The sequence below is a fragment of the Hyla sarda genome, chromosome 1, assembly GCF_029499605.1.
Source record: "Hyla sarda isolate aHylSar1 chromosome 1, aHylSar1.hap1, whole genome shotgun sequence".
Lineage (NCBI taxonomy): Eukaryota > Metazoa > Chordata > Amphibia > Anura > Hylidae > Hyla > Hyla sarda.
The window spans coordinates 309,161,304-309,174,846 of NC_079189.1; the positions used below are offsets into that span (position 1 = coordinate 309,161,304).

The window sequence follows — 13,543 nt, forward strand, 5'->3', positions numbered from 1 at the left end:
TGGCTGGGTCTTTCAGCATGACAATGATCCCAAACACACCACCCGGGTAATGAAGGAGTGGCTTTGTAAGAAGCATTTCAAGGTCCTGGAGTGGCCTAGCCACTCTCCAGATCTCAACCCCATAGAAAACCTTTGAAGGGAGTTGAAAGTCTGTATTGCCCAGCAACGGCCCCAAAACATCACTGCTCTAGGGAAGATCTTCATGGAGAAATGGGCCAAAATACCAGCAACAGTGTGTGAAAACCTTTTGAAGACTTACAGAAAACGTTTTACCTCTGTCATTGCCAACAAAGGGTATATTACAAAGTATTGAGATGAACTTTTGTTATTGACCATATACTTATTTTCCACCATAATTTGAAAATAAATTCTTTAAAAACCAGACAATGTGATTTTATGGATTTTTTTTTTCTCATTATAGGTCTCATGATGAAAATTAAAGGCCTCTCTCATCTTTTTAAGTGGGAGAACTTGCACAATTGGTGGCTGACTAAATACTTTTTTGCCCCATCTATACTATTGTGATAAGAGAGACAGGGGTGCTTATCATTTGGATACCCCTAGTCCCTCCGTATTTTTCCCTGAAGAGTTGTGCAGATTTTTAATGCGACAACGAAACGCGTTGGATATTTGTTTATGATCGATCTGCTATGTTTTATGTGTGATCACTGTATTATATGTACACGTTTTGCATGAACCAGACTCACATGGTGCCTATATTGGAGGTATGTTAGTCAGCTATTAGGCCACTGGTTTTCTCTATTTTTGCTGCACCCGATCTCTCCTCCATCCTGGTTTATGTAGGGTGATGTAGGAGGTCCCGAGTGCGGGTTGGCCCTCTCTAGGAAGGCCTTCCTGATTTAATAGGTAGGGGTCTTTTGACCAGTAGGGTCAGAGTATAGAACAAAAAATGGTGGGCCAATCCTTTATGGCCAGCTGTGACTGGCTACATTACCTTTTCATTGTCTTTCTATATTTTGGATATGTTCATTTTATTACTAATAAAAGCTATGTTTTAAGACCTCTGTGTTTAATCCTATTGTACTATAGATCACCCTAGACAAATTTATATGAGTAAATTAATGCACGTGGTGCAAAAAATAAAAAAAATACATGTTTGTCACGTGTAAGCACAAAATCTGCTGTAGCAAATCTACCTCCAGAGACTACGGTGCAGTCATCATGATTTGTTCACTGAACACTCTCTCTGAAAAGCAGGAAAAGGGAGTCTTGAAAAAGAGGAAGCAGCCTACTTAATACTTTTCCAAAAAGATGGCTAGTTGAAGAACATGATGAAAGAGGCATCTATATAAAGAGAGATGTGAATTAACTAAAACCAACATAACTGATATTGGTTTAATGCACATTTAAATTAAAGACCATAGTTTTATACAACTAATAAACTTCCAGTTGGAAGGTGGTCCTAACATGTCTTGGATTGAGGAATAATGCAGAAGTAAAACCAAAAAAGTGTTGCTTGTATTTAGGAAAATAAGAAGGTAGCAGGAATTCCAATTGTTTATCACAACCGTAAACTTAAATAAAATTTAAAAAAATGCTTCCAAAATCAACCTTTTTAGATTTCCTAAAAAACGTGAGTGCATCAAACAGCACGTGGTATGACATGGACTACAGTTGGTTGATCAAACTTGTAGACACGGCTCTCCCAGAAGTTATCACCAGCCGCTCCTTCCTCCTTTCTTTTTCTTTTGTTGCTGTTTTTTCTTTGTTCCAGCAGCACCCACTGGTTTTTGATGTCTTGGTGGGACAACATTGCTGTTCGCTGATGAGGGGGCATTTGTTGCTGCCACTCCAGGCCTAGGAGATGTCGGTGGACTGCTGGCTGTTTTGCTTGCATCACTATGTTAAAAAAAAAAAAAAAAAAGACAAAAATAAATGACAGAAAAACAACGAATACAAACTTGTACAGAGAGTAGGTTGGATCAGCCTGTGAGTGAGCGGCACGCAGTGGGTCTCCAAAGACATCCAAAGCAATCAAAACTTTTGACATGTGGGCAACAAGTCCGAATTTTTTTTTTAGCCTACCACAGCCCAAAAATATCCAGTATGGCCAATCACATTTTTGGCAGACTTAATGGTATATGTCATTAGTATTAATAAGTTATAGATTAGCCTATTTGAATTAGTTTTCATATATACTTAAGAAAAAGTTGTAACTTTGTGTTAAATTAACCCCTCTCTACCTAGATGAAAATCTCGCCCCCAGATGTCTGAGACTTAAAATGGACCCCACTTTTAAAAATGACTAAATCTATGTACATGAATGGGAGGCTTTGCTTGATAAATGCTCACAACTACTGATTAATCACATTAAAAACAAAACACCAACATTTATATAATTCTCTTATAAACAAAATCAATGACACCATGGCAAAACTTCAAAAATACAACAACATTGGGGACTTCAATAAACGCAACAAAAATATATCTATCATATCACTATAGTCACCAAAATTTAGAAAGAAACTATCATCAAAAAAGCCAATAAATTAAAAAGGGACAGAACAGATAAAAGAAAAAAAAGTATATATTAGAGATGAGCAAACTTACAGTAAATTCGATTCATCACGAACTTCTCGGCTCGGCAGTTGATGACTTTTCCTGCATAAATGAGTTCAGCTTTCAGGTGCTCCCGTGGGCTGAAAAAGGTGGATACAGTCCTAGGAGACTCTTTCCTAGGACTGTATCCACCTTTTCCAGCCCACCGGAGCACCTGAAAGCTGAACTCATTTATGCAGGATAAGGCATCAACTGCCGAGCCGAGAAGTTTGTGACGAATCGAATTTACTGTAAGTTCGCTCATCTCTAGTATATATAGATGTTGATTTAAATCCAAAAACGACAAACACAGCCTAGAAGAAATACAGACATAACCACCAGCACATGCACCCAATGTACCTGAATATAAAAAGAGACATCACCAGCTTATAAATCTAGATATAAATCATACAGGAATCCGGGTCCACCCTTTCCAGCTAAATACACCTGGCACAACTCAAAGATCCCCCAGAAAAAATGTCAACAGGGGCCACCGCCAAGAGGCCCCCCCACACCATCAAGCAAAAAAGCTTCATCACCCAAAACATCAAAGAATACCCCCTTCACATGCACAACCCCTCCTCGCCGAGACCCTTTGCTACTGGATCCCTCAAGGAACTCCGCGAAACATTTCACCATCTCAAAAGGAAACTAAAAGAAAACATCTTCGAAAAAGAAGATATTACACTGACAGTCTTGTTCCTATCCCCATCTCCCACCAAACAACTGGAAGATAGATGCAGCCTACACAAAACCATCTTGACTGTACATGACTTCATGCCCCCCTCCTTGGTCGGCATACCAACCAAAAATCACATTAGTGGACAATTCCATCACAGGGAGAATAGCATCTGTACCCTTCCTGCAACCCCTGGACGCTTTACCAATGAACCAGAAGCAGCAATGGATATCCCCAACTCAGGAAGAGGGACCTTGGCACCTCTCCCACTATTTCCAGACGGACCAGAAACCTCTACACCCGAACAACAACAATCATGCATACAAACCAAAAACCCAACCTAGTACAAACAGCTATCAGAGATGAGAACCAGGAACCAGACCCAACACATGAACAGCAATATTTTTTGGACAGCGCCCACAACATCAAGCGAGGACCATAACAGACTACTGTGCCCCAAAAAAACAGAGAGAGAAAAAAAAAAAAACAACTAGAAGTGAAGAGGAAACAGAGAAGGAAACAACAAAGAAAGGAGAATATAGTCCCCACCACAGAGAAGAAAACAAAAAAGAATGTACAGTTAAAGGACATCTGCAGTGCTGGGCAAAAAAACTTTTTTTTACCTCATTTAATAGGTCTTTGAAAGACCTTTCCAACGATGTCTCCCCCATCAAAATTGGCCCAGTCGTTCTCCCGTTATCAGCACACGAATTACGGAGGAGAAGTGAAAATAAAACTACATCTCCCATCATGCCTTGTGCTTACTTCCTGTAAGCTGCTGCCCTCCCCCTGTTCTATCCCCCCGAGCAAATTATTATATTGTAACGCCCACATCTCCCTTCCCTATGCATACACCCTCCCCTTCTGCTCATCTCCCCCTCCCCATGCTGCTCCTGTCCAGTGATGAAGCAGCTGCCTCCGTGCTCACTGTAGTGTGGGCACTGGAGAGTGGAGAGTGAAAGGAAAAATGGTAAAAACATAATTGTTTGTCTATAAAACTGTCCTGATAGGGGTCCCTCCATCTTTTTCACAACTACAACTCCAAGCATGCCCAGTTATTTTATATGCTGTTTGGGCATGCCGGGAATTCCAGTGGTGCCTCCAGCTGTTGCAAAACTACAAATCCCAGCATGCCCTGTCAGCTTTCTGCTGTATGTGCATGCTTGGAGTTGCAGAGGTGACTCCAGCTGTTGTAAGACTATACATCCAAGCATGCCGTGACAGCTTTCTGCTGTTTGAGTGTATAAAGGAGTTGTAGTTCACCAACACCTCTACTGTATCAGGAGACTCCTGGGAGTTGTAGTTCACCAACACCTCTATTGTATCTCTGTAGTCTCCTGGGTGTTGTAGTTCACCAACACCTCTATTGTATCAGGAGTCTCCTGGGAGTTGTAGTTCACCAACACCTCTATTGTATCTCTGTAGTCTCCTGGCTGGGAGTTGTAGTTCACCAACACCTCTATTGTATCTCTGTAGTCTCCTGGGAGTTGTAGTTCACCAACACCTCTATTGTATCTCTGTAGTCTCCTGGGAGTTGTAGTTCACCAACACCTATATTGTATCTCTGTAGTCTCCTGGCTGGGAGTTGTAGTTCACCAACACCTCTATTGTATCTCTGTAGTCTCCTGGGAGTTGTAGTTCATACACCAGTGTTTCCCAACCAGGGTGCCTCCAGATGTTGCAAAACTACTACTCCCAGCATTCCCTGGTTGGGAAACACTGGCATACACATAACAGGGACTACAACTCCCAGCATGTGTCATTCAGTAGTCCCCCCTCTCACACACAGAATCAGTATGATATTTATTCCCTGTAGTCTATACACCACCAGCCCGTGCAGTGTAATATGTCTCCTTCACACACACGTCCTCCCCTCCCTGCTCTGTGGTTTGCTCTGTGTTTCCCCCATGATAACTTGAATCCTCCCCGTGATAAGTGAGGTCCTATGTAGACAGAGCAGGGGAGGGGGAGGAGCTGTGGACGTCCTCATTCTCCCCCTGCTTGAATCTTACAGATAGGGGCGTTTCTGAGGATGAGCCTATGGCTGCCTCAGAAAGCACCCGCTCATGCATATGCATAAGAGGGAGGAGCTGACAGAGGCTAGGGGGAGCACAAACACTGCTGGGAGGAAGAGATCTCCGTCCCCAAGATGGCGGCTGCAATGTAATGAATAGGGGACGGACGCAGGACTACTGGGCTATGCTGGCAACTCTAATATCTCAGAAACGGCTGCATATAGGTAAATAGGACTAATTGACTGAATTGTATAACTTTTGTTCGGGGAACATTTGGGCAGGGATTTTTGACCGCTACAGTTGTCCTTTAACATTTTCAACCTATCCCAACATACTGAATCAAGCAGAACAGTCCATTCTACAAAAGGGACCGTCATTCTGCCCTCACCATGACACCAAAAACATTTGATCTTTTTCTAGATCTTCACCAATTTGTCCACCATCTCACTTCACAGAGACATTTTTCACTACCTGGAAACCAAAAAAATTTATAAAACAAACCCAGAAGAACAAGGACCTATAGGAAAACAGGTAGATGTAAAATCTAAATACTACCCCAATGAAAGCCAGGGACACTATGTAAAGCTTTCTACAATATAGTCTCAGAAGACTTTAAATTTTTAACCACTTCCTTCCCCAAAAATGGACAAGAAGGGCAGCTCACAGATCAGGAGCAAGCAGCACTATGAAACCTAAAGAATAACGAGGAGATAGTTATTCGCCTTGCAGACAAGGGTGGCGCCATTGTAGTACAAGACTACATCGAATAGAACCTGGAGGCACAGAAAATCCTGGGAGACAGGGACTTCTATACGATTGTCCAAAAAAAGCCTTTTCCCAAACTAAAACGGGAGATACTCAACCTCCTTAACAAAGGAGTGAGCCAAAATATCATTACCAAAAAGGAAAAACTGTTTTTGTATATACCAAATCCAGCTATACCCTATTGCTACCATCTGCCAAAGGTGAACAAAAATCTGACAAACCCCCCGGGACGACCCATAATTTCAGGTATAAATAGTAGCATGTGCAACTTGTCCCAATAGCTCAATCTAATCCTGCAGGACTACGTGCAAGCACTACCAAGCTATTTAAAAAATTCAGACCAACTAATTACACTACTGAAGGACCTTTCATGGCAAGATGGTATGATTTTATTCCCCATGGACGTGACAGCGTTGTACACAAACATCAAACACAAATTAGGAGTGGAAAGCACCCGCTTTTTCCTAGAAAAAGACAAAGGAATCTAAGAACAACAGGTCTCCTTCCTCATCAGATGCCTAAAAATGGTCTTGGAAAATAACTATTTCACCTACGATGGAACAACTTATAAACAGAACTGAGGCCCTGCTTATGCCAATCTATTTATGGGCATATTTGAAGACCAACACATTAAGAACCACACCTTATTTCAGAGTCAAGCCCTGGTATATAAGAGGTACATAAATGACCTCTTTATACTTTGGCAGGGCACCACGGAGCTGATTGACCAACTTGTAACAGACATCAACAAAAACGACTGGGGCATCTCCCTCACTCCAAATTATTCTGGGGAAATTTTTTTATTCTTTTATCTGGAGATCACACATTCCGGCAAAACTATCATAACATCTGACTATTTAAAAACAGTGGATTCTTAGTTATATCTCCTATGAATAAATTCCAATTCCCTTCAGGGTTAACAACCCGTCCGGGACTAAGACCCCCCAACTAGGGTCACCCTTTTAAAACTTCACTTTTATTTATTATTTGTTAAGAACAAAATGAGGTGCAAAAAATAATACAAACGAAGGTGTTTAAAAACACAATATATAGGAATTGGATTGGTCCATTACTGGTTCCACTAATTCTGATTCACTAGGGCTTATATGTTAGGGACTCTTTATCATTGATCTGGATCCTAAGATTCCAATCTTCATAGTCCACCTAACATGCACCTCCTCTATCTAATTTACCAATTCCTATTATTGCTGTTTAAAAAGTGTTCCCTAGCATCCCCCCGACGTTTCGCTGGAAAGACCCAGCTTTATCAAGGTATAGGACACTAATGTCCTATACCTTGATAAAGCTGGGTCTTTCCAGCGAAACGTCGGGGGGATGCTAGGGAACACTTTTTAAACAGCAATAATAGGAATTGGTAAATTAGATAGAGGAGGTGCATGTTAGATGGACTATGAAGATTGGAATCTTAGGATCCAGATCAATGATAAAGAGTCCCTAACATATAAGCCCTAGTGAATCAGAATTAGTGGAACCAGTAATGGACCAATCCAATTCCTATATATTGTGTTTTTAAACACCTTCGTTTGTATTATTTTTTGCACCTCATTTTGTTCTTAACAAATAATAAATAAAAGTGAAGTTTTAAAAGGGTGACCCTAGTTGGGGGTCTTAGTCCCGGACGGGTTGTTAACCCTGAAGGGAATTGTAATTTGTGAATTAAATACCCCGGGGTACCCCATGGGGGATTTTTGTGTATATGAAATATCTCCTATGAAAGCCGAAAAAAATGGAAACCGAGCGTATCATTTGGACAGTTCAAGCAAGTTCGCAAGAACTGCACAGATAATACTACCTTCCATCGACAAGCCAAAATCCTTAACCCCTTAAGGACTCAGCCCATTTTGGCCTTAAGGACTCAGACAATTTAATTTTTACGTTTTCATTTTTTCATCCTCGCCTTCTAAAAATCATAACTCTTATATTTTCATCCACAGACTAGTATGAGGGCTTGTTTTTTGCGCGACCAGTTGTCCTTTGTAATGACATCACTCATTATATCATAAAATGTATGGCGCAACCAAAAAACACTATTTTTGTGGGGAAATTAAAACGAAAAACGCAATTTTGCTAATTTTGGAAGGTTTTGTTTTCACGCCGTACAATTTATGGTAAAAATGACGTGTGTTCTTTATTCTGAGGGTCAATACGATTAAAATGATACCCATTATTATATACTTTTATATTATTGTTGCGCTTAAAAAAAAATCACAAACTTTTTAACCAAATTAGTACGTTTATAATCCCTTTATTTTGATGACCTCTAACTTTTTTATTTTTCCGTATAAGTGGCGGTATGGGGGCTCATTTTTTGCGCCATGATCTGTACTTTTTTTTGATACCACATTTGCATGTAAAAAACGTAATACATTTTTTATAATTTTTTTTTTAATAAAATGTATTAAAAAAGTAGGAATTTTGGACTTTTTTTAAAAAAATTTTTCGTTCACGCCGTTCACCGTACGGGATCATTAACATTTTATTTTAATAGTTCGGACATTTACGCATGCGGCGATACCAAATATGTCTATAAAAAATGTTTTTTACGCTTTTTGGGGGTAAAATAGGAAAAAACGGACGTTTTACTTTTTTATTGGGGGAGGGGATTTTTCACTTTTTTTTTACTTTTACTTTTACATTTTTTTACACTTGAATAGTCCCCATAGGGGACTATTCATAGCAATACCATGATTGCTAATACTGATCTGTTCTATGTATAGGACATAGAACAGATCAGTATTATCGGTCATCTCCTGCACTGGTCTGCTCGATCACAGACCAGAGCAGGAGACGCCGGGAGCCGCACGGAGGAAGGAGAGGGGACCTCCGTGAGGCGTTATGAATGATCGGATCCCCGCAGCAGCGCTGCGGGCGATCCGATCGTTCATTTAAATCACGAACTGCCGCAGATGCTGGGATCTGTATTGATCCCGGCACCTGAGGGGTTAATGGCGGACGCCCGCGAGATCGCGGGCGTCGGCCATTGCCGGCGGGTCCCTGGCTGCGATCAGCAGCTGCGATCAGCAGCCGGGATCAGCTGCGCATGACACGGGCATCGCTCCGATGCCCGCGGTTATGCTTAGGACGTAAATGTACGTCCTGGTGCGTTAAGTACCACCTCACCAGGACGTACATTTACGTCCTGCGTCCTTAAGGGGTTAAAGAATGCTTTTTAGCAAAAGGATACCCCAAAACACTCATTGAAAGGAGCCTATCAGAAAACATCCCATCTGACACAAGAATGCATTAACAAACACACACCTTCAACAACAGCAAAGAACAAATAACCCCCAATACAACCCCTCCATCTTCGACTGCACCAACATCGTTCAAACATAAGGAAAAACTTTCTACTACACGGTCTCTCATGCCACTGCAGCCAGTACCATCCAGGTGACCCGCAACCCATAAAAATCACCCCTATTGAACGGATCAAACTCCCAGTAACCAACAGATTCAAAATGCTCACAAGAAAAGAAGTGTTGTGGATATATAGCTTACAATCATTACAGCCTCATGGTCTGAATGAAATAACTGAACTGATCTACTAACCACATAGAAACTTCCCCTGGACCACTCATCCTTCTAATTCCCATATCTTAAACAGGGTATACAGCACACTCTAGGTTACTATTCACAACATATTACTTTTTGACATCCACTATGCTTCAAACCCAGACTTTTATACACTATGTGAATATATGTATGCACATATATATGTGCACCAATTAAAGTAATGCATTCCATGTGAAATAAGCCAATCACGACATCAGCCCCTCATGCCCTGCATTTACATTGCACATTCTTATATAGAATCTTACTCTACTGTCCTCATGTCATACTATTTAGCACTACTAACATATAATACCCCCAAATGCAAACTGCTATCAATCAATATATACATGCCACCATGCACTATCACACTAATACTACCATACAGTCATGCTAAATCATGTCATGACCCTCCTAATTGTTACCATTCATAAATTAACCCATACCATCATGTCACCATTATCCTTCACTCTACGTTATGTCATGTTATCTATGCCACGTTAACTCTGCTATGCTATCCACTTACTACTTTTTGCAATCTATTACCCATTGCTACCTACTCCTACATTAATATAACTACACTATCGCGCTGCGCTAATGTGCGCTATTACTGACACCTGTCTCAGCAGCATTAATGTTATGCCTTCTCGCACTTCTACCGATATCAGATTTAAAAAAATATATGTATCTCAACTACCTCCTGTTAATGCCAATGCGGGCGGCGTCCCCCATCCACGGCCCGGCTGGCCATCCAGCTGTTCTGTGAGGGTCCCTGACACAGTCTTCAGCATATGCACTATACAGCGCGATGCTGCGCACAGATGCCGGGATCGCAGGGCGGCTGCCTGCTGATCACGCTGTATTAGAACATCACGGACATCCCCAGCAGCGGGCAAAAATGCAATTGAACAAGCTCTGCAGTGTACATTTCCAAACATAATACTGTATAAACATGCAAACCACCCCAATGTTTTAATCTACTGTATTAATGGATATCTTCAATTTTACATTTATTTTCGCAGGTTTTTCCTGCCTATTTAAATCCTTTGGACAACATCTGAAACGCGTTGTTTTGACACTACTTTTTTTTCCCTTGGCAATAAAGCCTTTTCTTTGAACTAATATCTGAAGCCACCTCATTTTGTGGCATCCCCATACTAAGGATACCTCAGTGGAAGAAGTGCCTATCAAACCAGTATTTTTCCTCTCCTCACTTAACAGAGTATACCACAAATTAACCCCTAACACTTTGGCCACCAAGGGTCCTCCTTTTGGTCCTGCCTGTTGTCCTGCTTGCAGATTTTCTCCTGCAGCAGCTTGGCAGTGATAAAAAGTATGTCCCTCTTCAATATACAATATCATAATATATATATTACAGGGTGGGCTGCACCTCAGAAATATGAAGAGGTGGGTGCATGCAGCAGCTGGTCCTGGGTCCGTAATGCTAGAAGAACAGATTTGCTGCAGCACAGAGATAGTGACGAGTTGTTTATTTCATTCCAATTGCTACGTTTCAGCCGCACATGCGGCCTTTTTCAAGCACAAGTGAACAGTGACCATTGTACGTATCAATCTATATGTACTTCGTTTTGATTGGGTGAGTGCATTGAGATTCCCCCTACTCTCCTTCCTGCAATTGTTCGATTAATTATTTTTCACCTGGTGCACTATTTAACTTATTATGCACTTTATATGTATATTTTAATAAATATTGCCATGCACTTTATGGGTACATATATTGTGTACCCACTGAATTATAATATTATATGCATTGCATTCTTTGTACACTTGTCATGTATGTTTTTGCACACTTGTCACATTTAATTATGTAATTGATATTTTATTGAACACTGCATATAACTTGCCCTATGGTCACTGTTCACTTGTGCTTGAAAAAGGCTGCATGTGCGGCTGAAACGTAGCAATTGGAATGAAATTAACCACTCGTCACTATCTCGCGTGCTGCAGCAAATCTGTTCATATATATATATATAACCACATGTTGAAATAACAAGCTCCCCAGCAGCTGTTTCAAAAATATCACAGTATAGTATATAGTAAGGCCTGCGCAGCTGGCCTGTAATTGTTGGAGGAGCGGGATGACCATAAGAACCCACGGCGTTCTCCCTTGCATGACACTGTGGGTTCTTCGTTACGTCAGCTGACTCTACATCAGCTGACCGGAAGTCAGCAACGTCTCGTTCGGCAGGAGTACAGCGTGTGGTAAGTAGCTAGGGTCGCCGGGGGATGCGCTGATAGGCTGCCTGATCGCATTGCGATATGTGGACAGCCCGGCTTCCCCCCGGTTATCCACAGCATTACAGCATTAGCCACAGGCAAAAGTATTATGCACGGGCACGGTCACTTGGAGGAGATTGCAGTGCACAATAAAGAGCTGGTTATGCTGGCACTGCATGTCTCCTTTAACCTGTCTGAGATACCATCACACATAGCAATTTTCATTACCCACAGCATTTTTTCTCACGTTTCAAGACCCAGGCCAATTCACCCCCGGTTATTTATACATCCGACCACTGTCACTTTAATGCATCCATGATTGGGTTACTTTTCTAACCAGTTAAGAGGAGGTCATCGGAGGGTAATAGTGGGGCAATGATTGAGTAGTGTTTTATCCTGCATTGGGGTACACGTCATAGCTGACTAGATGCATAGTCATATATATCGCATTACGCTCAGCCCCTTTTATCACCCATTCCACATGGCTCATGATGTCGTAGTCACTTACATATCGCATTCCTATACCCGCAAGTCTTACATTCCGTTCAGCTGGTTCACTTTCACTCATGCATAGCGCCCACCATGGTATACATAAGGGTAGATTGTGTTGGTACTTGTTGGTAGTTGATAAGCTTTTCTTTTTCGTCAGGTTCTTCTCATAATGCAGCGTGGCAGTACAGGCTTCTCGTCTAGTGGGGTAGGTTAGTTTCACATCATACGTTTATCTTACAAGGATAGATTACTGATTGGTTTGGTTATGTGTCTGCAGATTCAAGTGAGTTGCCAGTGTCCATTCAGGCTTCAGGATGTTCTTACTTCAAGGTTTTGTCTCATCTCTGATCAACCTAACAGGTAGGCACAGGTTGGTGCTGGTGTTTGGGGGTGGTCACTTGTGCAGGGCCTTGCACTGTTAGTCTTCTGGTTACTTTCCTTGTCCAGGGTCATTTTCTCTGCCTCCAGGAATTTTATTACGTTGGTGTCATTTGTGATTTCATTCAATTCAGGTTGTTCGCTTACCGGTGGATCTGCGTTCCAGGTTTTGCTTCAGCAATACAACTGTTACCTGCTGGTTCAGGTGTGTAGTTATAGGTGGGTAATGCTCAGGACAGGCTTCACACAGTATATCATGGGCTATAATTAGTTTTCATTGCAGTGGTTGTCTCCTTCAAGTTGATTCCCCTTCAGTCTTTGTATAAATTGGCTCCATCCATATACAGCAGCATTCAGTGGGTAGGTTCCCAGATTTTCCTCGCTTAGTGTTCCAGTTCCAGTACTAACTTTGTCACTATTATTTAGTTCTGTGGCCTTCCTTAGTCATTCGTATCCTTTCTAGACTTGCATATTTAGATAGCAGAAACATAAAGGTGGGTAAGCCCTAGTGTGAGGTATTGGTGGGGCATTGTTGGTTAATTTAGGTTAACGTGGCATGTTATCTTCCCTTTAGGTTGTGTCAAGGCCTCTACCTCGGGTAAGAGTTGTGCTTTATTATCCAAGTAATCACCTCATGAACCTGACATGTCTTCAGGTTGTGATTACTTGCATTACTTGCACCTCTTTTCACTGTGAAGTCACTGGCACTTAGTCATCCAGGCCCCGTTACGCATACAGATTGTTGAAATCCGACACGTCTTCGGATACTGTCCCACTATTTCTTGTTTTCAGGCAGACAGGTAAGTTGGTAGGTAAGTTGTGGTGTCATGGTGGTCAGGTATGTTGT

The 13,543-nt window shown here is 41.6% G+C and overlaps 1 protein-coding gene across 1 annotated transcript in view; it reads right to left on the reverse strand.

Annotated features, from left to right (window-relative positions):
- Nucleotides 1-1,342: 1,342 nt before the first annotated feature.
- Nucleotides 1,343-13,543, reverse strand: part of SRP72 (signal recognition particle 72) — a 48,412-nt gene continuing 36,211 nt past the window's right edge. Inside the window, exon 19 of the mRNA XM_056518248.1 lies at nucleotides 1,343-1,860. Coding sequence (XP_056374223.1) covers nucleotides 1,677-1,860 — 184 coding nt within the window. The 3' untranslated portion in view covers nucleotides 1,343-1,676. The remainder of the gene's footprint in view (nucleotides 1,861-13,543) is intronic.